This window comes from Pseudorca crassidens, chromosome 4, assembly GCF_039906515.1.
Source record: "Pseudorca crassidens isolate mPseCra1 chromosome 4, mPseCra1.hap1, whole genome shotgun sequence".
Lineage (NCBI taxonomy): Eukaryota > Metazoa > Chordata > Mammalia > Artiodactyla > Delphinidae > Pseudorca > Pseudorca crassidens.
The window spans coordinates 141197265-141220386 of record NC_090299.1 but is presented as its reverse complement, the minus strand read 5'-3'; the positions used below and the strand labels follow the sequence as shown (position 1 = coordinate 141220386).

The window sequence follows — 23122 nt, the reverse complement described above, 5'->3', positions numbered from 1 at the left end:
TTTGGAAAATCAAAAAGAGTTACTTCTGCTATTGGTACCATGATAAAATTTAAGTGTTATTTAAGATAAAAGTGTAGCTTTATGTGAATTTGGATGTTAATTATCTACTTATCGTTTTTAATAATGAAGTTTCGTTATGCTATTTCTCTGCCTCATCAGAGAATCTTAACCTAATTTAAATTTGCAGTTAAAATGGAAATCCACATCTGTGGTTCTCAAGCCAGGGGCAGTTTTGGCAATGTCTGGAGACATTTTTTGATTTTTACCACTGGGAAAGAGTACTACTGGCGTCTAGTGAGGAGAAATGATGGATGCTACTAAAAACCCTAAAATGCACAGGATAGTCCCCCGTGAAAAAGAATTATGTGGCCCCCAAATGTTAATATTGCAGAGATTGAGAAATCTGCCCTTCTACTTATGAAACACTACACATCTATAATCAATGGATTGTAAAGGTGCTAGAAATTTCCCAAAGAAATGCTGTATGTTTAAGGAAACACTCATATGTAGGTATCCAAGTATTGGGTTGTATGGGAATGACCAATAAATAACATGTTCCTAATTTTTATTATTTTCTTTCCCTTTCAAAATATAATTTTTGTACTGAAAGAATAAAAATTGATTCACTATGTGAAAGGATAAGTGTTAACTACAGTAATGCAAACTAAATAGTTAACTAAAATGTGGTAATCATTTAGCAAAATATACCTATATCAAATCCTTACGTTGTACACCTTAAACTAATACAATGGTGTAAGTCAAGTATATCTAAATAAAACTGAGGGAAAAAAGTGACTCATGGGGGAAATAGTTCGAAATATGGGAAATAGCAGTTACAAATTCTTTTTAGTTTTTTCTTTCAGTTTTTACTATATATTAAAATTGAAGAAATATGGTATTAACTTGGCCTAGGAAGAATACAGTGTGACGAATATGACGGTATGTGCTATGTTGCATGCTGTTGTGTTTGTAAAGCCTCTGTGATTTCCTTGGTGTAGAGTAGCTACACGTTAGAGATTTTTAAGTGGATTTTAACCCAGAAGCCAAATTCAGGCTTCAGTTCGTCTGATTTGAAAAATTTGTCCTCATCTTTTATTCATATGTGATTTTTTTGTTAACCCTGTGATCAGTAGATAAAATTTAAATCAGGTGTTTATTTACTATGAAAACTGTCACTTTTTAAATTTTATTTTATTTTTTTAATTTATTTTTCACTGTGTTGGGTCTTCGTTGCTGCACGCGGGCTTTCTCTAGTTGCGGTGAGCAGGGACTACTCTTCGTTGCGGTGCACGGGCTTCTCATTGCGGTGGCTTCTCTTATTGCGGTGGCTTCTCTTGTTGCGAGCATGGGCTCTAGGCGCACGGGCTTCAGTTGTTGTGGCACACGGGCTCTAGAGCGCAGGCTCAGTAGTTGTGGCGCATGGGCATAGCTGCTCCGTGGCATGTGGGATCTTCCCGGAACAGGGCTCGAACCTGTGTCCCCTGCATTGGCAGGTGGTTTCTTAACCACTGAGCCACCAGGGAAGCCTGAAAACTGTAACTTGATTCCAAATGAAACAGTTTAAATTTCATCTGCTCATTATTTTTCTTTCATGATATTAATACAGCTAAGTATATGCTCAGTAGTATATTTCAAATGCTTTTTTTTTTTAGCATTCTGGTATTCATCATTGGTCTTTTAAAAGTCACTTAATCAGTTCTTACTGACTTCTGTATATAATAGGGCAGACATACGATGTAAAAAATTTTAAGTTATGTAATGTTTTATACATACTATATATATATAGGGCATATGTAAGCGATGGAGCACAAAAATATTTCTGAACCCACCACTGTACCTAAGAAATTTAAAACTAACGTTGTTAATGCTGTATGAATATTGGCTGAAATAGGGATGTCTGTGTGCTTTATGAACTGGTCTATTTTCAGATATTATTGGTAAAGCACATTATGTTTAAAGAGCTCAGCAGAAAATGAATGCATACTGAGTGTGTGAGAGGTGGGAAAGATTTCTGTTAACATATGTATTCACAAAAAATAGCTCTCTAAGTAAGTGAGAAGTAACTTGTTTGAAAAACAATTCGGTAGGTATTTTTTTTTATATCTTATTCCCTGGGAGAGAAGAAATAGGACAGGCACTGTGGCCAGTAGTGCTGTGGAGAACTTATTTGGTAGCAGGAGGCCTTGTCTACAGAAACACGAAGGCTCATTCAACTTGGTAACTGCAGTATATTTTATAAGGAAACCTGTGTGTAAAAATAGATGCTGAATGAAACTTCTTTTAGAGCACAGGGCCATATGGTTGTTAAAGCGCCACTTTGTTTTACTGGAAAGAAAATAGGAAAACTCCCCATTTGGAAGCAAGTCTTAGGGTAGTGGCTTTCAGAAAATATCTTTCTGTGCACTGTTACTAGTAAGCATTCCAAAACAGATGTGTTTTCTAACCACGTTGATTAAGTAACTACCTTAATCAGCATTTCTCAAATTCTATTAGGGTGTGCTTCTTTTAGAATGATGTTAGAAATCCTAGATAGTGATTTGGCACAGTTTTCCTGTGAATTTGGGCAGATGTTCAGTATTTGAAACAAAATAAGAAATTGAAGGAAATTGTATTGAAGTTCTAGGTGATCTTTGCTATCTGTGCTTTAAAAAGTCACATGATACACCCAGTCCAGAGTTTTAGTGTTACGTTCTATGACAGGAAAATATTTTTATTTCTGGGATGTTTATAAGAGCATGTATCTGCAAGTCTGTTTCTGTTACATTGATGCAATTTCTGAAATTTGAGTTTGTAAAACTATCGGAAATGAGTTCAAAATGTGACTTTATTAAAATGATATTAAAATAGTATTTACCATAAAACTACTACTGGTTTAAATGAGAAAGATTTAAGTTAAAGTCTCTTTTCCTTATGACAGAGGTAAAGAGAGCAACCCGATTTATTGCAGGAAGGACTGTGTGATGGATTACCAATATCTTGGCGCTCAGGTTAGAGAGAGTAAATGGAATCTACTCTGTTAGCAGGATCATACTGTAAAGTTATAACTGAGGAAAACTTTGAATGCTTTTTTTTTTTATCTCCATAAATACAAGTATATCTTCTTTACAGTAAAATTGCCACTACTTTATTCTCCTTTACGTGAAAGTATTTCCCATTTCAAATGAAAAGCCCATAGGGCTCAAAATAAATGAAACCTAACATGTTTCCATTTTAAACACACATACCCCCCAAACCTTTCTCCATACCTTTCTTTCCTCTCCTCAGAGACCTCTGCCTTCTCCTGTACAGCACATGCCTGCCAGTAAAACTTCTAGTATGGTAAAATGTTTTCAATTTATGTGTTCTTTCCAACTCTTACGTCAGAGACCCTTGAACTTACTTCAGATCTAGAAGCACTGATGGCAAGCCTTCAACACTCACTTCTTTTATAATGTGTTTATATACGTTTGTGTAATACATTTTCTGGTTCTCTGGCTTTGAAGCCTATGCCACAAATGAAACAGACCTCTCACACAAAATACATTTTAATATATGCATGCTTATACACATGAATGAAAAAGTATCTATTACAAGAAGTCTTAATGTGAGGACTTTAATGTTGTGCAATATCTTGTAGGTTACAAGCTTTCATATATGATATGTCATTTGTTCAGTATGACAGTATTGTGAGGAATAAGGGGATTTCCCTTTTCTAGCAAGAACTGATGCTTAGAGGGATTAATTGCAGTGGAGCTGGGATCTGTGACCCTTAGTCTAAGGCACTTTTTATTAGACCACACTAAAAATTCTATTTTAGAACCCAGCAAGATGACACTGCTTATTAATAGTACTGTTGAATTAAGAATTGCTGAATCTGTCTGTAATTTAGCCTATGAGGCCAACACTCTTAGCTGGTTGAATACTGATTCTAGTAGCTAATATATTAGAGTCTATATTTGCATACTGCATAGTCTGTCCAATAAAGGAAGAAGTAACATTAATTCATGTATCTGATCTTGCTTTTAGAAAATTCCCTTTTTTCTCTGATGATGAGAGATGATTGAGCTTGACAATTGAAGATATTTCTTGCATTTCAGATTAAAATTTTATCTGTCAGGCAAGTGTCTCAGCCTTTTAGGGTTTCCCCACTCTCTAGGATTCCACTGACTGTCTCCTCCTTCCCAGGTCCTTGCTAGGGCAAACTTAAGAAACCTCATGGTATTGGGAGAGGTGTGTCCAGTGCTGTTACTTTCCTCTGTAACCCACTGCATCTACTACTGTGAGGGTTGCCCTCCTGCTTACTCAGTCCTTGGTCTAAGCCATTCCAGAACACAATCAACAGGGGTTTATTGTATCTGTAAATACAGTATGAGCACAGATAATAGAGCTTACTTCATTCATTCCGTAAACATCAGTTGTGCGCCAGGCGCAGTTATAGATGCTTTGGATATTGTAGCGACCATGACAAAGTACCTGCCTCCAAAGTGCTGAAGCTTAGGAGGAAACGGGCAGTAAATTCAAAACCAAAGATTATCCAACCAGAAATGATCTGAAGAAAATAAAATGAGTTAGAAAAGTTGGTGGTTACTTTTCTTACGATGTTCATGGAACTGAAATCTAAATAATGAGAATAAGATAGAGGAACAAGTGAAGGGACTGTGAGAGAAAATTAGTGTGGTGTGTTTGAGGGATAAAGAGAAAACCAGCATTCATGGAACATTTTGGGCAAAGGGGAAAGTGATAGGAGATGAGGTCAAAGAAGCAGGCAGAGGCCAAATCATGTAGGCCACAGTAGCAAGTGTGGTTTTGTTTGTACTGGAAGTTTTAAGCAGGAAAATGATATGTGATTTTATACTTTGTGGATGTTTCTTTGGTTGCTGAGTGGAGAACTCCGTCTGTTGCGGGACATATGGAATCAGTATAGTAAAGAGGAGGCTGTTTCACAAGTTTCTGCAAGATCTTAACTTGGTCTAGAGTTTTTGCAGTGGAAGTGCTGAGAAGTGGTTCAGTTTGGGATATATTTTCGATATAGTGCTACCAGGTCTTGATATAATGTATTGGCTATGAGACCTGAGAGAAAGAGAGAAGTTAAGAGAGATCTAATGAATTGTGAACAGAAAATATCCCTTGTGAAGAGTTAAAATGGTAACAACTTGGCTGGCTGGCCTGTTTGCATTCATTCATTCATTCATTGTTGTGGAAGTGTGAAGTATCTTGATAGATCAGCATTTTTCACCTGAATTGTTTCTTAGAAGTTGCTACTTTAGTTGGTTCAAATACACTTATTAGCCAGAAGAAGAGAAAATGAACGGGATAAATTTTGGAGTCTACTTTTAAACTTCTAAGTGATTTTCAGAAACATCATCTTCATTAGGAATCATTTTTGAATACCTGTTGTAGAACTGTGATCAAAGTGTCAGTTTACTGGAATGGTTTTCTAACATCTCTGATGACCATAGTTTTATTTACCAAGAGAAAGTAAAGAACATTGCTCAGATTTATGCTGTGAATTTGAAAGACCTGATATGGTACTGATAACCTATTTTAAGATAGCAAATGTAATTGTTAAACATTTGTTTAGGTTTTACCATGACTAGCAATAGATTTATGGTTGCATTTTCATGTGTCACAAGTACACTTGACTATACATCAGGGCCCCTTGTATAATCACTGTGTATAGTACATCTTTGCTCATTTTATAGAACATAATTTTATTATATGGAGGTTGATACTTGAGTCTTTTAATTTATAGCATTTTCGTCATACACATCTTCTATTGGATTCTGTAATCTTGGTGAGGAGTTCAACCTCAAATGATCACGTGAGGAACAATTCTAATATTACACAAAGGTATAGACCTCAGAACATTCTTGTAAAGCTGTACCTTTGTAAAGTTATCAAATAACTTTGTGTCCATACTACTCCATTCACTTTAAGCATGATTTCTCACCATTTCTTATGTCAGGTACTTTATATTTTATGTTCTCAGTTTTGTTACTAGTTTTTTTCATTTTTTGGAAAAAAATTTAATGTTCATATAATTTCTAGATAACATTAAAAGTTTTCCCCATAATGTCTATATTATTTTAGATAAAAATAATAATTATCAGATTATTCTGGATCTCATTTTAAAAAATATGTGGTGAAGTGTGCTGTAGTTTTATATATATAAATAAAGTCTGTACTTTTAAAAATGAAAGGCAGATTTTTCTTAACTAAATGCTTAAAGTTATCTATAGTCCAGGTTATTGCTTCTTTCTCTGTGGCCAATTAAAAAAGGAGTAGTACTCTTTTAGGGTCAGAAGACCCCTTAGCTTGGTTTGTAAAACAAAATGAAAAGAAATATTTGTTTCCAAACCTAGAGAACCTATTTCTCAGTTAACTTATTTTTTTCTCATGTGTTTCACTTTATTAAAAAACCAAAAATAAAATTAGAAGTAGCAATACTAGTTGATTTGTAGATTAATCTCTTGGGGTCTGAAATGTTCAACCAGTTATCTGAAGTTATCTGATTAAAAACATGGAGGGGGGGAAAACCAAAATTTCTCCATTTCTCATGACCAGATCCTACATGCTTTTCCCTCAGTATGTGGTTCTGAGAGGGAAACCCAGCTTGCTTTATTATTCATCTTTCCTTTTGAACTGGATGATAAATGCTGAGCCATCATGTCAAGCCTACTCTGAAGATGTCCACAGTAACAATAAACCCTTTGTGATGAAAATAGCACAGGGTAGCTATTTACCAAGTTAAAAATCATGAACTTACTACCTATTATCTATACTACAATGTGCTTTGCACATCAGCAGTCTTCAGCTTATTGACTGGGAAAATATAAGTTAAAATGGATTATCTTAAATAGAATATAATTTTTTTCATTTTCAGTCTTGTACTTTAATCTCCAAATCACTCAGATAACTAAGTTGGGAGATGAGATGCCTACTTTTATGCACATGTCCACATACATTGTCTGATATGTTCTATACTTTTTCTTAAGGGTGCTAATAATTAATGATCTTTTATCTGTGTGTTACTTTCTACTGGGTGATACTTTTTGCTGTTGTCAGGTTGTCTTGCAGAAGTAAACTTAGCACAGTGGAGGAGCCACCAGAGTAAACGAAAGCACGCTATTATTCAGATGAATTAACTTAATGAAGATGATTTCTTCAGTGAAGAGGCAACAGGAAGGCAGGGCCAGAAGCATTTACCCCAGGAGGTTATATGTAGGATGACTGGAGACATTCCTAGAGACAATGAGGCACTGGCATTTGTTGAAGAGAGAGGCTGTTTCACTCAGAGGGCTCACGTGGGAATTAACTGGTGTCATTTTGAAGGAGGGTTTTGCTAATTGGCATCTCCCAATTGTATATAATGCCAACACCTTTCTGTATTAATTATTTCCCCTAAGTGTAGCTCAGTAAAGCAAAACTCTTTGCAAATTTTAAAGGTTTAAGAGGAACTGTTGCAATTTCATTAGTTTCCAAAAGCCCCATGTGAACTGTAACAGTTGGTTGGTATTATTTGTATAATGTTTTGTTGCTTGAAGTTGGAAGCATTATGTTCATGTATTGTGGTGATGGCCTGCTGAGTAATTGCAGGGTTCATTATACTACCAAGACTGTCAAGGGGCATTTACGGATATTCACGTGCAGTGAACCCTTGAACTTGAACTGGTCATTCTTGTTTCCCATGGCTGAAATTGTGTTTACTCTAAATGGCAGGAGAAACTTTAATTATGAAACCAGTAAAGAGGCAAAATTACCTAAGTTCAAAGTGGTAAATGGGCTATTAAGAAATGTACCTGCAGTTTTTCCTTTTTACTATAAAAATGTTATAGTGTTGACACATAATTACATGTTAATAAATATATATATTCATATATATTTATACACACACCTCTTGAGTTTTGCTTCTTAAATTTCATATTAATATTTTCCATTTTTTTATTAATTTTGGTTTATACATGGAATTCCTACAGTAAAAATAATGGATTCCTAATTTTTTTTACATTGAAACACACTTTTGGCACACATTTGCTACCAACAGTGTATCTTTAAAACATTCTAAAGCTCAGAATTATGATGAGTTTCCTTGAGAGTATAGATAACCTTTTCATAGTAGAAGGGATATGTTTATGAGTGTCCCTCCACTAGACTTTTAAGGTCTTGAGAATAGAAACATTCTGTAAATTAATCTATATGTCCTATCTCCCAATGCTCAATGCATAGTGCATGTTCAATGAAATCTTGTTGAACTTAATTGCAGAGAGCTGAGAGAGAAGTGGGCGTTTAAGAGAAGATTGCAGTTGGAAATACAGTTACAGCTGGAACATGGAGTACGTGGAGATTGGTGGGAGTATATGGAATTGGAGAATGAGGCAGGGCAGATGCTTCTGTCTGCAGGTGCTTGGATCCTACAGAGAGGACATTATGGAGCCACTGCAGGATTTTAACCCGCTAATCACTGTTGACAGCATTGTAGAGGGTGGGAATGATGCAGGAGTAGGAAATCAACTCTCTGAATCACCCTGGCTGGGATACAGTATCCTGCAAGCCTGGGTTGAATAAAAGTTGTTTTGTTTTTTCCCTTAAAAAAAAAAAACCTTAAAAACTTAATTCTGGTAAAATACACATACCATAAAATTTACTATCTTAAATCATTTTTACATGTTACAATTCAGTAGTGTTAAGTATGTTCACATTGTTGGGCAACCAATCTCTAGAACTCTTTTCATCTTTGCAAAGTTGAAACTCAGCAACATAATACATTATACTGAGTGACTTAAACGACCATGGACAATTATTTTTCACAGTTTTGGAGGCCAGAAAGTCTAAGATCATGATGCCAGAACATTCAGTTCCTGGTGAGGACCCCCTTCCTGGTGTGTAGATTGCTGTCTTCTTGCTGTCTCCTTACATGGCAGAGAGAGAGAGAGAGAGACAGAGAGAGAGAGAGAACACAATGGAGCTAGCTCAGATCTCTCTTCCTCTTCTTATAAAGACACTAATCCCATTATGGAGGCCTTACCATTATGACCTCCTCTAAGCCTAATTATTTCCAAAAGGCCCCACCTTCAAATACCATCACATTGAGGGTTATGGCTTCAACATATGAGTATAACAGTATTTATCTTTCTGTGACTGGTTTATTTCACTTAGCATAGTGTCTTTAAGGCTCATCAGTACTGTAACATGTGTCAGATTTTCCTTTTTAAGGCTGAATAATATTTCATCATATGAATATACCACATTTTATCCATTCATCTATTGTAGCGTTGCTTCTGCCTTTTGTGAATAATGTTGCTATGCACATGGGTGTTTAAATATCTTCTCAAAATTCTGCACTCAGTTCATTTGGGTATTTATCCAGAAGTAGAATTGTTGGATCATAAAGTAATTCTATTTATAATTTTTTGAGGAGTTATCATATTGTTTTCCATACCAGCTGCACCATTTTACATTCCCATCACCAGTGCACAAGGGTTTCAATTTCTTCACATCCTCCCCAATACTTATTTTGTTTTTTTGATAGTAGTTATCCTGTTGGGTATGAGACGGTGTCTCATTGTGGTTTTAATTTACATTTCCTTTGTGATTACTGATGTTGAGCATCTTTTCATGTGCTTGTTGGCCATTTTTATATCTTCTTTGAAGAAATGTCTATGTAAGTTCTTCACCCATTTTTTAATTGGGTTGTTTGTTGTTGTTGAGTTCTAGTCATTCTTATATATTCTGGATAATAGCCCTTTATCAGATATATGATTTGCATGTCTTCCATTTCCTAGGTTGCCTTTTCATGATATTGATTGTATTCTTTGTTGCACAGAGGTTTTAAATTTTGATGTCCAATTTATCTAGTTTTTAAATTGTCTGCTCTTTTGGAATCATATCCAAGAAATCATTGCCCAATGCAGTAATGTGAAACTTTTCCCATGTGTTTTCTTCTGAGAGTTTTATAGTTTTAGTTCTTATGTTTAGTTCTTTGATCCATTTTGAGTTAGTTTTTGTATATGGTATAAGGTAGGGGTCCAGCTTTACTTTTTGCATGTGGGTATTCAGTTTTCCCAGCACCATTTGTTTAAAAGACTGTCCTTTCCCTGTTGAATGGTCTTGGCAACCTTGTTGATGCTCTGTGTATACTGCTGGAGCAGAGGGTAAAAAGGGCCTTTAGCACATGGAAATGAGGTAAGCACCTAAGAGACAGAATCTTGGGGAGGCACCAGACACTTACTAAATAAGTTAATCTTGAAGGTAATTCCAAGAGTGGAATGGCGGAACCTTGTCAGATCAACAACACAGAAAGGAGGGACTTAGGGCAACTTCCTGAGGCAGAAAGAATGTACAAACAATGTTTTGTTTGTTTTTGAAAGATATCTGAAGTAGACAAGGAGGAAGTGTAAAAGGATAAAGATGAATGACAGGCACCTCACCCTAAGGAAACATAAAGTGTTGTGAGGAAGAGAGTAGGCATAAATAGTTATAACACAGGGTAAAATAATAAGATAAATGTCATAGAAGTGGTACCAGTAAAGTGCTCTGGAAGTTTGCAAGAGGAAACAATTACTTCTACTGAGGGAATCAACTGGGTCTTCCTGGGTATATTCATCAAAATTTCTCAGTTGAAAGCCACAGAAACCAACTATGATTAATTTACACAGAAAACAAAGTTGTTAAGAGGATATTTGCTAGTTCATAGATTCTCCAGGAGGAAATGAGAACCAGGTTTGGAAGAGACATAGCCTAGAACAGTACTTAAAATTCCAGCCCAGCGTTTATCTTGTAATAAGGACACCATCGTCACCACAGTTTGGCATAGACCCTACCACTTACCCTGCTCACATCGTCAGTGCGCGATCCAGATGCTGCCCCCAGACCTGGTGCTGTTGCAGCCTGTGGAGAATGAACATAGCTGCTGCTCCCACCAGCACTGGTCAGAACGGATGCCCTGAGGTCTCTGTTAGCTTCGTGTAAAGTCTGGGAGAGGTACATCTGATTTGGAAGATTTCAGTCATGTAGTCATGTCCTACCTGCTGGAGAGGCGGAGAAAGTGAGTCTGTGACTTTTTTTTTTAACCTTCTGTTTTGGCAGAGTTCTGTCTCAAACAAATGGAAAGGGCCCAAAACATAGGAAGTGAGAAGGGCTCTTAAAGCCAGGTGGCTGGAAAGTATGGTAACATCCACAGAGCTGGGAGAGGTAGAATTTGGAGTGCTGTAGGCGTAGTAGTAATACTTAGTTGTGCTGTGGTAGTTGGAAATAGCTGGGTGGCGGTTCAGAAAAAAGATTTAGTCTGGTAGTTGAAATGATATTAGCTAAAGCCTGGACGTTACAAAGGAACACATTTGAGAGAAGAGATCATTGGGAAAGAATCATGGTTATCTATGTTTATATGAACATGAGAGGAAGAAACTTGGATGGGTAAAGCCCTCATTATGAAAACCAAAGGAAGAGCTTCTAGCAAGTATTGTATTTGTTCAATTTACTTTTAAATGAATGAGCCTTCTAAAAAGGGAAGTAGAGGCAGTGCCTCATGTTGCCCAGGGATGGAAAGGATAAAGACTAAGAAAAATTCATTGGATTTGTTGAGTTTTGAAAGAATTTCATTAGAATGGTGCAGGTAGAATGCAGAGGGCAGATAGAGCTTTATAAGGAAAAAGTAATTGGGATGAGAGTAAGGTGGCAGTAAGGGTCAGGTACTTTAGGAAGAGAGAGATAAGACTTGTCAAAGGAAATACTTGCAAAAAAAGATTTATCGAGCACCTACTGCATAGTCACTGTTTTAAGTGCTTGCAGTATCCAAGTGAACACAATGGGCAAAGACCAGGCCCGTGGGGTCCTTACATGCTAGAGGGGTGAGGGAATCAGTTAACAATAAATATAGTAAGTTATTTTAGAGTGGTTAGAGGTGATAAGTGGGGAAAACAAGTAAGGCAGCATAAGAAAAATGTATTGGATTTGTTGACCTTTGAAAGAAGAATTTCATTAGAATGTTGGGAATAGAGGTCCAGTAGGGACAAGTAGAGATTTGGGGATGGGGGTGGTTGTAGTGATATGAGGAGTGGTAGGATAGGCTTCATCGAAGTGAGAATGGAGCCAAGACTGGAAGGAAGTGATGGAGGAAGCTAAGTACGTATCTAAGGGAAGAGTGTTTTAGGCAGAGGAAGAGGAGACACAAAGCTCTGAGCTGGAGCACGCAAGGTGCATTTGAGGAACAGAATGAGGAACAGGGAGAATAGGAGGAGAGGGTGCCCAGTGAGATATTTGGAAGCCACCTCTTATGTGACCTTGTTAACCACCATGAGGACTTCGCAAGGACATCATAAGCATCTACTCGAGGACTGACAGCTCTTTGATATTTTTTCGTAGCCCACTATGGGGTTAAACTAAAACTTCTTGTACAATTCAAGACTTCAAGCTTGCTTTTCTTAGGCTATTTTTATTTGTAACAACTTCCAGAAAGAGATAATATAAAAACCAATACAAAGAGATAATGTTACATAACAGATGCAGAGTGAGGCAAGATTCTTTACTGAAGAGGCAGAAGGTAAACTATGATGAATGATTTATATGGGATTTTTTTTTTGCCTTAGAGTGAAGTAAACATTTTCTTGTTCAATTGTCAATTTCTGATTATATACATATCATTTTAATGAAAAATCGAACATCCTTTTTAAACAAGCGTTTCTAAAAGAGCAGCTATTGCTTTTGAACTTCCTCTCTTTCCCTTTTTTTCTTTACACATCCTTCGGTGGAGGCGCTAATGAGATACATGGAAGACTCAGAGTGGAAATTTTGGCGACTGTTTAAATCAGATTGGTCATCTTAATGGGCCTTAAATCAATTTTCAATTTATTTAATATCAGTTCAAGTTGGATTTGCATGAAATTAATGCACAATCGACTCTAGGACGAAATAAGAGTAGAGTGATATTAATCCTCTTTACAAATTGATTTTTAATTTTTTTAAAAATAAATTTATTTATTACTTATTTTTGGCTGTGTTGGGTCTTCGTTGCTGCGCGTGGGCTACTCTTCGATGTGGTGTGCGGGCTTCTCATTGTGGTGGCTTCTCTTGTTGAGGAGCACGGGCTCTAGGTGTGTGGGCTTCAGTAGTTGTGGCACGTGGGCTCGGTAGTTGTGGCGCACAGGCTTATTTGCCCTTCGCACGTGGGATCTTCCCGGCCTAGGGCTTGAACCCGTGTCCCCTGCACTGGCAGGCAGACTCTTAACCACTGCGCCACCAGGGAAGTCCAAGAATTGATTTTTAATGGAAACTGTGTTCAGGTTTTTATAATGGCTAGCAAGAGATGCAGAGAAGTACTAGAGGTTTTTATTTTCTGCTTAGGGGTGCTTTAGCACTAATTTGATAAAAAGGTAATATCCTTTGGAATAGAGCTTCAGGTAAGACAAGTTAGTGGCTTCTGTGGTTCATTATTTTACCTGGTGCATAACTTTAATACTGAAGAGTCTGGGGCCAAAGTGTTAAACAGCAAAAGCCCTTTTCTCACGCAGTTCCTTGTAAGTGGGGCAAAGTAGATCGTCTCAGCAGCCTTCTCATGGTGTGAAGAAAACAGCTTTTTTGTTAAAACAACCTCACACTCATCTGGTGGAGAGAGGAGTATGTTACACAGTTCTGGTGACTTTGCTCATCTACTTTTTCTTTCTACCGAGTCCGCAGAGCTGCCTCACTATACCTGCTGAAGCACAGGCCGACTCAAGGGAAACAACTCTTCCCTGAATTCTGAGGCGCTTCACTCACCTCAGTCACTTCACTGGTTGATAATACCTGCATTGAAGGGCTGCTGGAAAAGTTAAAAAGATATATACGAGACACTGCTTTAAATGAATGACAATATATGTTTTAAATTATAATTAATATACTTTTTATAAACCACTAATACATGCTAGGGGAAAGTTGCATCTCTTACTGGATCTGAAACCCCTGACCTCTGAATTCACTGCTGTGGCTCCCAGAGTGTCTGTTGTCCCTGTCAGTTGTCCCCCTCCTCTGAATTGACAGGTTTGGGATCGAGGGTATCTCACCCCTCTTTTGCTCCAGCCTGTAGCATTTCTGGCAGTCATGTTCCCTGAATGAATCTCATCAGCCCCAGTGTCTCTGAGTCCTCCGTCTACTGAGTGGCTTGTTTCTGCCCCAGTTATTTCTTGCAGAGCAGAAGCATATGGGTCCCTAGCTAATGAAGTACTGGTGTCTGATCTTATCTACCTAACTAGTTCCGGGCCTCCTTGACTCAGGCACGCTCAGTGTTCTCGTCTGTAAATGGGAGCGATACTGCTTGCTGCACAGGAGGCAGTGCGGGTCAGTGAGGCCGTGCATGTTAGTGCATAGCCTAGTGCCTACACAGTAACTACATAGCCTAGTGCCTAGACAGTAAACTTGCCAAGTGGCATGTATCATCATTAGCAGCAGCATCCTATCATCTATCTAGAAATAACCTATTTATCATCTCTGCGTCATCTTACTTTCCAGCTCCTGTCAAGACATCACCCTCCCATTCAGTTTTAGCTTCTGGTCTGAGATAATCATGTTGACCAGGGGATGGATTTCTCTATAGTGAATAACATAGAGAATAATCTCAGATTTTATGTATTACCTGGTTCCCTATTACTAGTGTACAAGTGTGACTTTATTAGCCTTTAGTTGAATCACACCGAAACCAGGTATTACCTGAACAGAATTATGCCTGTGTGGGGTTTAGGAGTCCTGGGGCAGTCTGGAAGTTTGTTTTGTTTTGGTAAATTCACTGTTAATTTTCATTGGTAGTTTAATTGTGTAAGTTGCCTTTAATTCTCTTCTACCGTTAATTGCTTTTTGTGTCTAGTCTTCTTATGTGCAGTCTATACACATCCTTGTTATGTTCACAGGCTGACATGAGCTTTAAAAAAGAACTCTGCAATCTCTAGGTAAATGATACTGTCTTAGATTTGAGATATCATTCTGTTAGAAAATTCCATGAAACATCTTGCTCTAATGGGTTTGATTGTGCTCATGGTCAAATTATGCGCTCTAAGTACACAGTGTTGTGGCGTTTCAGGACAATAAAGTTCGGGCTTATTTGTTCTCTTTCAAAAGCTGTCTCAAGTACCTTTAATGAGTTGTGGGGAGTAGCAGTGATAAAAGACCAACATTGAAAGCGTATATCAGAAGATATTATCATGTCTATTTCATAATATTGGGGCTGTAGCCTATTAATAATAATCATATTTGTATTAGGTAAAAATGGTTTATGCAGTTGATTGGTGTTTAGTTCACATTAAGATATGTTCAGAGTATTTCATAACAAATACTCTCCTACTTTTACAAACGCCTCAAAAAGTTTGTGATGATGGTTGTTATAAAAATTCATATTTTTAATTTTTTATATATATCCTTATTGAACAGTTATTTCAAAAAAAATCAATCTGCTGAAGTCATTGAAACCTGGTTTATAAGTAAAGGTTTTGAAATTTTAAAGCTGAAGTGAAATCTGGTTGTCTCTTTTTATTTGTGTGTAAATTTTTTTGTTGCTAGTGGTAACTATAGAGAATTTTTTTTTCAAATAGCACCCTTTTAATAACAATGGTCTCCCCAAATATACTGTGGCATAGCTTTAAACTTTATTAAGTCTGTCTTGGACTCCCCCTTCCTCTCCCTGAGTAAATGGAAGAAAAGTTTGGCAGGCTTCATGCTGTGCACTTGATTGATGTCCAGAACATCTGAAGGACTTTTGTGTCCTGCCTGCTCTCCATGAGTGCATAATGTGTGAATACTTAAAGAAGGTCAGCCCTTATCACATGTAATCTAGGCCTGAGAGCAGATCAACAGTGACAATCATATCCCGTAAGTAAGAACACAAATCATCCTCTACATGCTTTAGACAAGTTGTGGGATATTTTTTCTCTCTTTTTACCCCTTCCCACTCACGGGAGACCTGGGCAGAGCAACGAAAGCAGAGAGAAGACGTGCTCAGAATAATGTGTCACTCCTTGGAGGGAGGAAGGGATTGTTTATTTGTAATGATGTGATGGTCTTTCACTGTGCAGCTGAAGGGAGCTTGGGCTGTTAATGACTAGTGATGTGGAAGATTGCAGATCAGAATGGGGTGGGGAGGCAGGAGGCAGCCCGAAGCAGCCTGAAGTTGTGGCATTTGTAAACTCCAAGTCAGGAATAAAGCTTTTGTACACTTGAGTTCTGTTGTTTATTTTTTCTCCGGTAATGGAGTAACTTTTTATATCGTTATGTAAGTGTATAGCTGAAAATGAGAACAACAAAATGGATTAACCAGTACAATTCTGAACACGCTTTTCTATCCTTTGCACAACGAGTATGAAAGTTTGAAAACTGTTTTACTGCAAAACTCTATAGGATGGTAGGGACCTAAAATGCTACATATAGCTTCCAATAGGAACAAGGAAATAACAGTTGTTTTTATGTGCCTGTGTTTGAACAGAAGTTTAATTTAAAAGCAAATGTTGTTCCAAACAATATTAGCAGAAATCTTCAAGTATTAAAGAAAATAGCACTCACCTTATTTTTCTCATGAAGACTATTAAGGATATTGTTGCATTTTCTTGTATAAAAGGAAGATATTCTTCACCTTATCTCAAAAACTTTACGAGTTTCTTTTGACACGTAATCAGCTTCAAGAAGTAGTTGCAGTCATTTCACACAATGGAAACTGTGCAGACGCCTCCAGAAACCAAGGCATTGCTTCCTATGTATGTAGGATAAAACCAAAATCAAATTAAGAGCTGGAAGGCCCTTCCTTCCCAACGTCTCCCAGTCTGCTTTTCTAGCCCAGTTTCTCTGCTCTCCAGGCATATCCGGTATCTCATGTTCTCTGCAAACATTGCTCTTTTTCTTGCTCATAAATGTCTGTACTGTCTGTTCTCTTTGCTTGGGATTCCTTTGCCCTCTCTTCACCCAGTGAATTCCTACTTATCTTTGAAGAGCTAGTTCAAATGCCTCTTCCCCACAAGTCCAATCCCCATCCCCGGCCAGAATTAATCTTTGTTTATGCGCTGTACTTTCCACATTCTCTCAACATAGCAGGCCGTCACTGTATTGCCTTGTCATTATTTGATTATATGTTTGTCTTCACCCATTACAGGGTAGGTTTTGTCCTAAAGGCAGGTACTGTTTAATGTTCTTGTATCCCATTCACTAGATACAGTCCCCCAAGTACAGTTTAAAAAGCTGTATATATACATAAAATCATATATGTATGTATATACGGAGGGTTCTGTGTAGAAATAAGTCACAAATCGATGTTGTTAAAAAGGTAGTCTCATACTTTAAAACTGTTTCATATATTTCTGCTTCAATCATATGATAATTTAATAAATGAAATAAAAATAAAGTTATTAAATATTTGTCTTTCCGGGTATAATATAAACTTTAAACCTGTGTCCTTGTTTTAGTGATCACATTATTTATGACAGGAACAATTTGGCAAATGTTACATTAAAGAAGATTATTGTTAACAAGGGTTTTTTGGTCAAGGGGCAGAAGAGTGATTAGTGAGAGTTGTCAGGAAATTGACCATTTTCTGATGTCCTCCTATGTTCTGGGCACTGTATTCAGTAGTTTTTGTTCATTTACTTGTCTAATCCGTATAACAATTTTAACAGTTAGGTAATGAGCAGATTATATACCAGAGAGTTTAAGTAATTTGCTCAAGATTATACAGATAGCACAGAGTCTCTCTCTACTTTACAACATGGACTCCGTAAACCTAGAATGAGTGGGTCTGTGTAAGAATTCTACAAATGATATATAGCAACGGCATGTCGTACTCATATTGGTGGTACTATCTGTAGTCTTTCTTTTCTCTTGCCCCTCGCACGTGTATATATTCAAATTGCGACCTTTCTTTTAATAATCTCTCAGAGCTTTCTTTGAAGCCTCATTTGGTGTGGACTTGAAGGTGAGTGCGCTAAATCATAACGCAAATCTGGATTTTCTTTTTTTCTTTTTCTTTTTTTTTTTGCTAAGTCAGATTTCTGATCTACATTATACGATTTTTTTAAAGGTCTTTTGAGCCTATTTGTCTGGAATCTAATTATGCATTTTATAGAACATCTCCTTCATTGTTGGCACGCAGCATATGTTAAAGGGAATTAATAGGGTTACCTCTTGAATTTCGTAGTAGTATTAGTGAGAAAAGAAATCTGTATTACCAAAAAGTTTGACTAAGTGGAAACCTCTCCTCACACTTCTATCAATAATTTTGACTTCTACTCACATAGTTGGAAGTTTAGGTTCAGAGTCTCATCCTATATTCTGAAATCTTAAACCTTTTTTTTAAAAAAAATTCATTAAGCCAGTCCATGCTCAAAAGCCTTTTAGTTATTTATATAATATAGCCTAAACGTTGTAACCTGCATTCGGAGTCCGGCACAATCTGGTTCCACTCTGTCCAGCTTTCTCTCCAACCATTTACTAACAGGTGCTGTCTGCTCCAGTAAGATTTTTCTTCTCATGCTGTTGCACAAATGAAATATTTAATCCTACCTCTAGTCCTTGCTCACATAATCTCCTCTCTTTTCATCTCCTCTCTCTCTGTGTAAATGCAATTCATATTTTAGCATTCAGCTCTGCCTCCAGGTTTTGGCCCAGTCTAATCCATCCCTTACTCCGATTTTCTATCTTCATTCCGTTTGAAGACACTTCATCTTAAAATAGGTGATGTTTTTTTACTTAGTTCTCTATTGCATATATATTACCTTTTCTGTGGTGTTGTAAACTTCTTGAGTGCGTGTACTTCAGCTATAGCACATGGTACAAAATTAGAAATAGTTGCTGATGTGGATTGCTTTGACCTGAATTAGGATTCTGGGGAGAGAGAAACTCTTCTCTCTTTATGCTGTGAACCGTTTGTGGATGCCCATATTGGGAAAGTATGAGCAACGAGAGCTGTCCACATTTTAGCCGTTCACTATTCGCCCTGGAGCTCAAGGCCGGGTTCCAGATTGGCAGGGGAGCCATGTTGTGATGTGGCCCTGAGCCGAATGTCGAAGGTTTGAACAAGAGATTCAAGCAGTAGAGCTGGATTTTTGTGTGCGGTTCACTTATGTTGCCCCTCTGTTCCTGATCACTCTTACTCATTTTAGCGTGCCTCAGTTTCCCTTCTTAGCTAAAGACTACCTCATTTAGCACCCCCAACTTATATTTTCCTGACAAGTAAGTTTCATGGATTCTGTGAAATGCAAAACGTGTAGTCTAAACTTAGGATATTCCAAAATTTTTTATGTGATTAAAAATACTATATTTCTGTTAAATTCCATCTCATGAAACTGAGTTGAGGGTGTTGGATTGATAGTAGTATTGGTTAAATCCTAAAAAGCAATTGTTGAACTACTTTAAACTGGAGAATAGATTTGAATGCCACCTACGAGGGTGATGCTGCGAGGTGCTGGTGTGTGTGTGGAGGGGTAGGCGTGTCTCTTAAAAAGGAGAAGCGAGCAGAGATTTTTTTTTCCAAGAAAATAATTCTTAAAATTTCAAGTAAACACATTCTCATGCTACCTTAGATATAACCACGGAGCTATGTCTCTGCTCTCATACTCATAAATCCTTTATCATGCAAATGGATTAGGTTTAATAAGTACTTCTGTTTGTATCTGTCTGTGGTGATAGTGTAGTTTCTACACACACTGACAATTCATTTATATTTCTTGCTGTTCTTTTATTATCGATAGTTCCCAGAGTAAAACAAATAGCCCTTTAAGGTGTTCTTTAGTACTGGAAACGGTCACTCAGAATCTCATGGAAAATTAAAATATTACAAAATGTCCATAGTTTACATTGAGGCACAATTATAATTAACATCTAAAAAAATTGAATAACTTACCTTGGTTTTATTCACATAATAAAATTGGTTCAGTTCACAGTACTTCTTTTTTTTCTATATAGGAAACTTCAAACTATAGTCATTTCAAATTAATTAATTTAAGTGAGTAGCCTAACTGAAATATTCATTAAGGATGGCTTTTTACAAGTGACCCTTTTTTGTATCTGTGCATTTGATTCAAAGGCATTTGCCTCATTATTTAAATGTTGAGGTCATGTGAGAAAATGCCATAACACTTGGATGTGTTGCAATATTTCTATCATTTTATCAAAGAAAAAAAATTTATTTCTCCTTGTCTGTCGACAATTCCCACGGACTTACAATCCTTAGCAGAGAAAAAAAAAACCTTAGCAGAAGAAATAAGTAATTGCATGTCGGCAAAGCATAGGTGTGTGTCGGTCTGGAATCTCTCCACAGCTGCCCGGGAGGTGCAGGGACTTTGGCGTGGCCAGTACAGAGCAAAGTCCCGCCTGTGCTGGCCCTTGTGTGGGCAGCTGGGTCAGGCTCCTTTCTTAAGAAAACAGTCTGGCTCGGGGTCCTCACCACCCTTTGTTGTCCTCCCCACGAGGTGATCAGTTGAAGTCTCCGTGGTGACAGAACCAGTTTGTAACAGGCTTGTCTTTCACGGTCCTGTCTAGGGCTTGCTGCAGGCTTGCCGGAAGCTCTGACAAGAGTGGCAGCAGAGGAGTCTCAGTTGAAAGAAGGAAAGGCAAGAAACAGGAGGCTTAAACAGGCGGGTCACATTGACGACTCTCCTGCTGCAATGGGTTGGCTGGACGAACTAAACTGGCAGCTTCACATTGCCTTGCTTATTCTTCTGTCTATGCACACGAGGGGTAAGAAGACCAGTGCCCCACAGTACAGTGCTGACAGGGGGCTCCGTTAATGGCTGGTTTCGTGGTTTTTATCACAGAAGGGAAAGTTCAGGGCAGAAGTTCAGTGGCTAAACATTTCCAACCCCCATCCTCCAACTGCTCTGTAATTTTACTACTTTCTGTATCATGGCAACGCTTTCTCGATAGTGTGTTAGAATAGTTTTAAAAGGGATGCAAAGTTTCTGTTTTCTCTAGCAATTAAGAATTAAATGCAATCTAGTTTGGAACTTTTGAGTATGAAGTTGATTGTCAACATACGGTGACAGTTTATATGTGAAGAATTTAAGAAAACAAAAATTCTAATAAACTTGTTTTGATCATTTTAGTTTGAATACTGTTAGATTTTTTATACATTAGCTAATTAACTTTGAAGTTCATTGTCATTTTTATATGGATGCATTGAGTGAATCTGTAGTTTTATAATGGCAATAATTGTAATTTGTGAATATGTCAGATGTTTATCCATATTTAAGAACAGGGGCTTGCTTAGTGATCATGTTGTCCAGGAGAATTATTCTTGTTGACTAAAGGATGGAAATTTTAAAAAATTATTTTAACTAAAAGAGTAATTATAAAAGTAGGTGAGCTATTTTCAAGTTAGAAGAAAGATAACGAATAGGAAACAATTATCTGTGACAGTGATTTGCAACAAGGGAGTCACAAGGTTGGAAATAAGGAAATAGCGGCTTTATAAAATTAAGCCAGGTGACAAGGGAATATGTATGAGATCAAAATGCATTTACAGTTCACCCTCATATACCTGTGAATGCATTTTATAGAACCGATTTGGCAATACTATTTATTTGGAAGCATGTATTACCAACTGGCATGTATTTTGATTGGCACTTAAAGATGAATGTTTTCATAATCTCAGAGTATTCCATGACACTATTTAGGTATTGTGGCTTGGCTCCGTGAAAAGTGCTTTTAATTTCTGGTATAGATAAGTGTAACTCAGAAGGAGTTTTGTGTATTGATGTGAAGGAACAACATGTAGTTCATTTACTTGGTTTGCTAGTTTGTTTTCTAAAAATTGTTATAATCTGGTACCTTCTAGAAGAGATAGAAAGACCTCCGGGAAACTTTCTTAAGAATGTTCCAGGAAACTCAAACATGATATATATGAGGTGAAATTCTTATTCCTCTACTATGCTACTGCTGTTTCTTGATTTCCTAAGGGTAATTTTTCATTCTCTTTTAGCATTTTCCTTGAAACATATGAATACCTGAATTAATTATTGAGTTATGTCAGTCAAAAGTAAAAAGGCTGTATGTTACAGATTGAATCGTTGAATCATAAATGGTAGGATTAGATTACACCTTAAAATAGTATTGTGTAGTTGGTTTACTTTTCCAGTGAGAAGGTTGAAGCCCAGAGACATTCCCTGCTTTCTTCTACCAAGCGTAACCTATTTAACTCCCTGTCCAGAGCCCTTTCACGTGAGTGCCTGTGTGCGTCTGTGTGTGTCTATCAGTTGATTCTGTAGCATAGTGGTTAAGGGTATGAACTCCAGACCCAGAATGCCTGAGTTTGAATCTTAGCTCTACCACTTACTAGATGTGTAAACTCAAATGAGGTGTCTTATAGGTGCCTTGATTTTCTCAACTGTGAAATAGGCATAATAATAACTAACCATAGGAATGATTTGATTATTAAATGAGTAAATACACATAAAGCATTTAGAATAGTAACTGGTGCATAGTATTGTCTGAAGTTTTGCTATTAGTATCATTAGTAATAATGTTAATCTATGCAGGAATAGGAGACAATCAATCTGGAAATGTAAACTGAGACAAGATTTTAAAAGAATTCTATAGCTCATCTTAGTGTGATTAACATACTGAATCCCAATTTATATTCCCAGCTTTGTCACTAGTGAAATTTTAACTTTTTTTTTTTGAGGAATTTCTCTACCTGTAGCCTTATAAAAAATAAGTTTCATGTTTGTTTGTTTTTTATTTTGCCTGGATGAAAACAGAATGTGCTGTAGACAGGGACTATAAGCTCAATCAAGACTAAGCAACTTTGACTATTGAAGTTAAATATTCATTGACAACCTGTAATGCTTTATGATTATTAATTCTGCATGTACTTCAGTGAGAATGATTATCACAAAGATAGGTGAATATGAAGCACAGACAAAGGAAGTGGTCGTGACTTCTTAAGTGAATGGCAAAGCCAAGATTAATGTACTGAGACCTTAAATACTCATTTAAAGTGAATGTGTTTCAAAATGACAACTTGAGACATTTGGGGAGTCTGTGCTTCAGGCTAATACAAATATTTAGTTATTTAAGTATATGGAAACCTAAAAGTTCTAAATGGAAGGAATACGTACAGTATTCCAATTCTACTTTACATGGTACAAAGCTCTGCAAAGTCACAATCAGTGGAAAGGAGAACGCTCCACACGTGGAACGGAGT

General features: G+C 37.1%; 1 protein-coding gene across 6 annotated transcripts in view; it reads left to right on the top strand.

The window, feature by feature from the left end:
* BMPR1B (bone morphogenetic protein receptor type 1B) overlaps positions 1-23122 on the top strand; it is a 382378-nt gene that overhangs the window by 244872 nt on the left and 114384 nt on the right. For 2 of the 6 annotated variants that reach the window (XR_010943189.1, XM_067736921.1), the window contains exon 1: positions 20422-20658. The exons of the other annotated variants lie outside the window; for them this stretch is intronic. Coding sequence is in view for 1 of the 2 variants with exons in the window: in XM_067736921.1 (XP_067593022.1) it covers positions 20586-20658 (73 nt within the window). In the remaining variant the exon portion in view is untranslated. Of the gene's footprint in view, positions 1-20421; positions 20659-23122 lie in introns of those variants that run through there. 6 annotated transcript variants of the gene reach the window in all.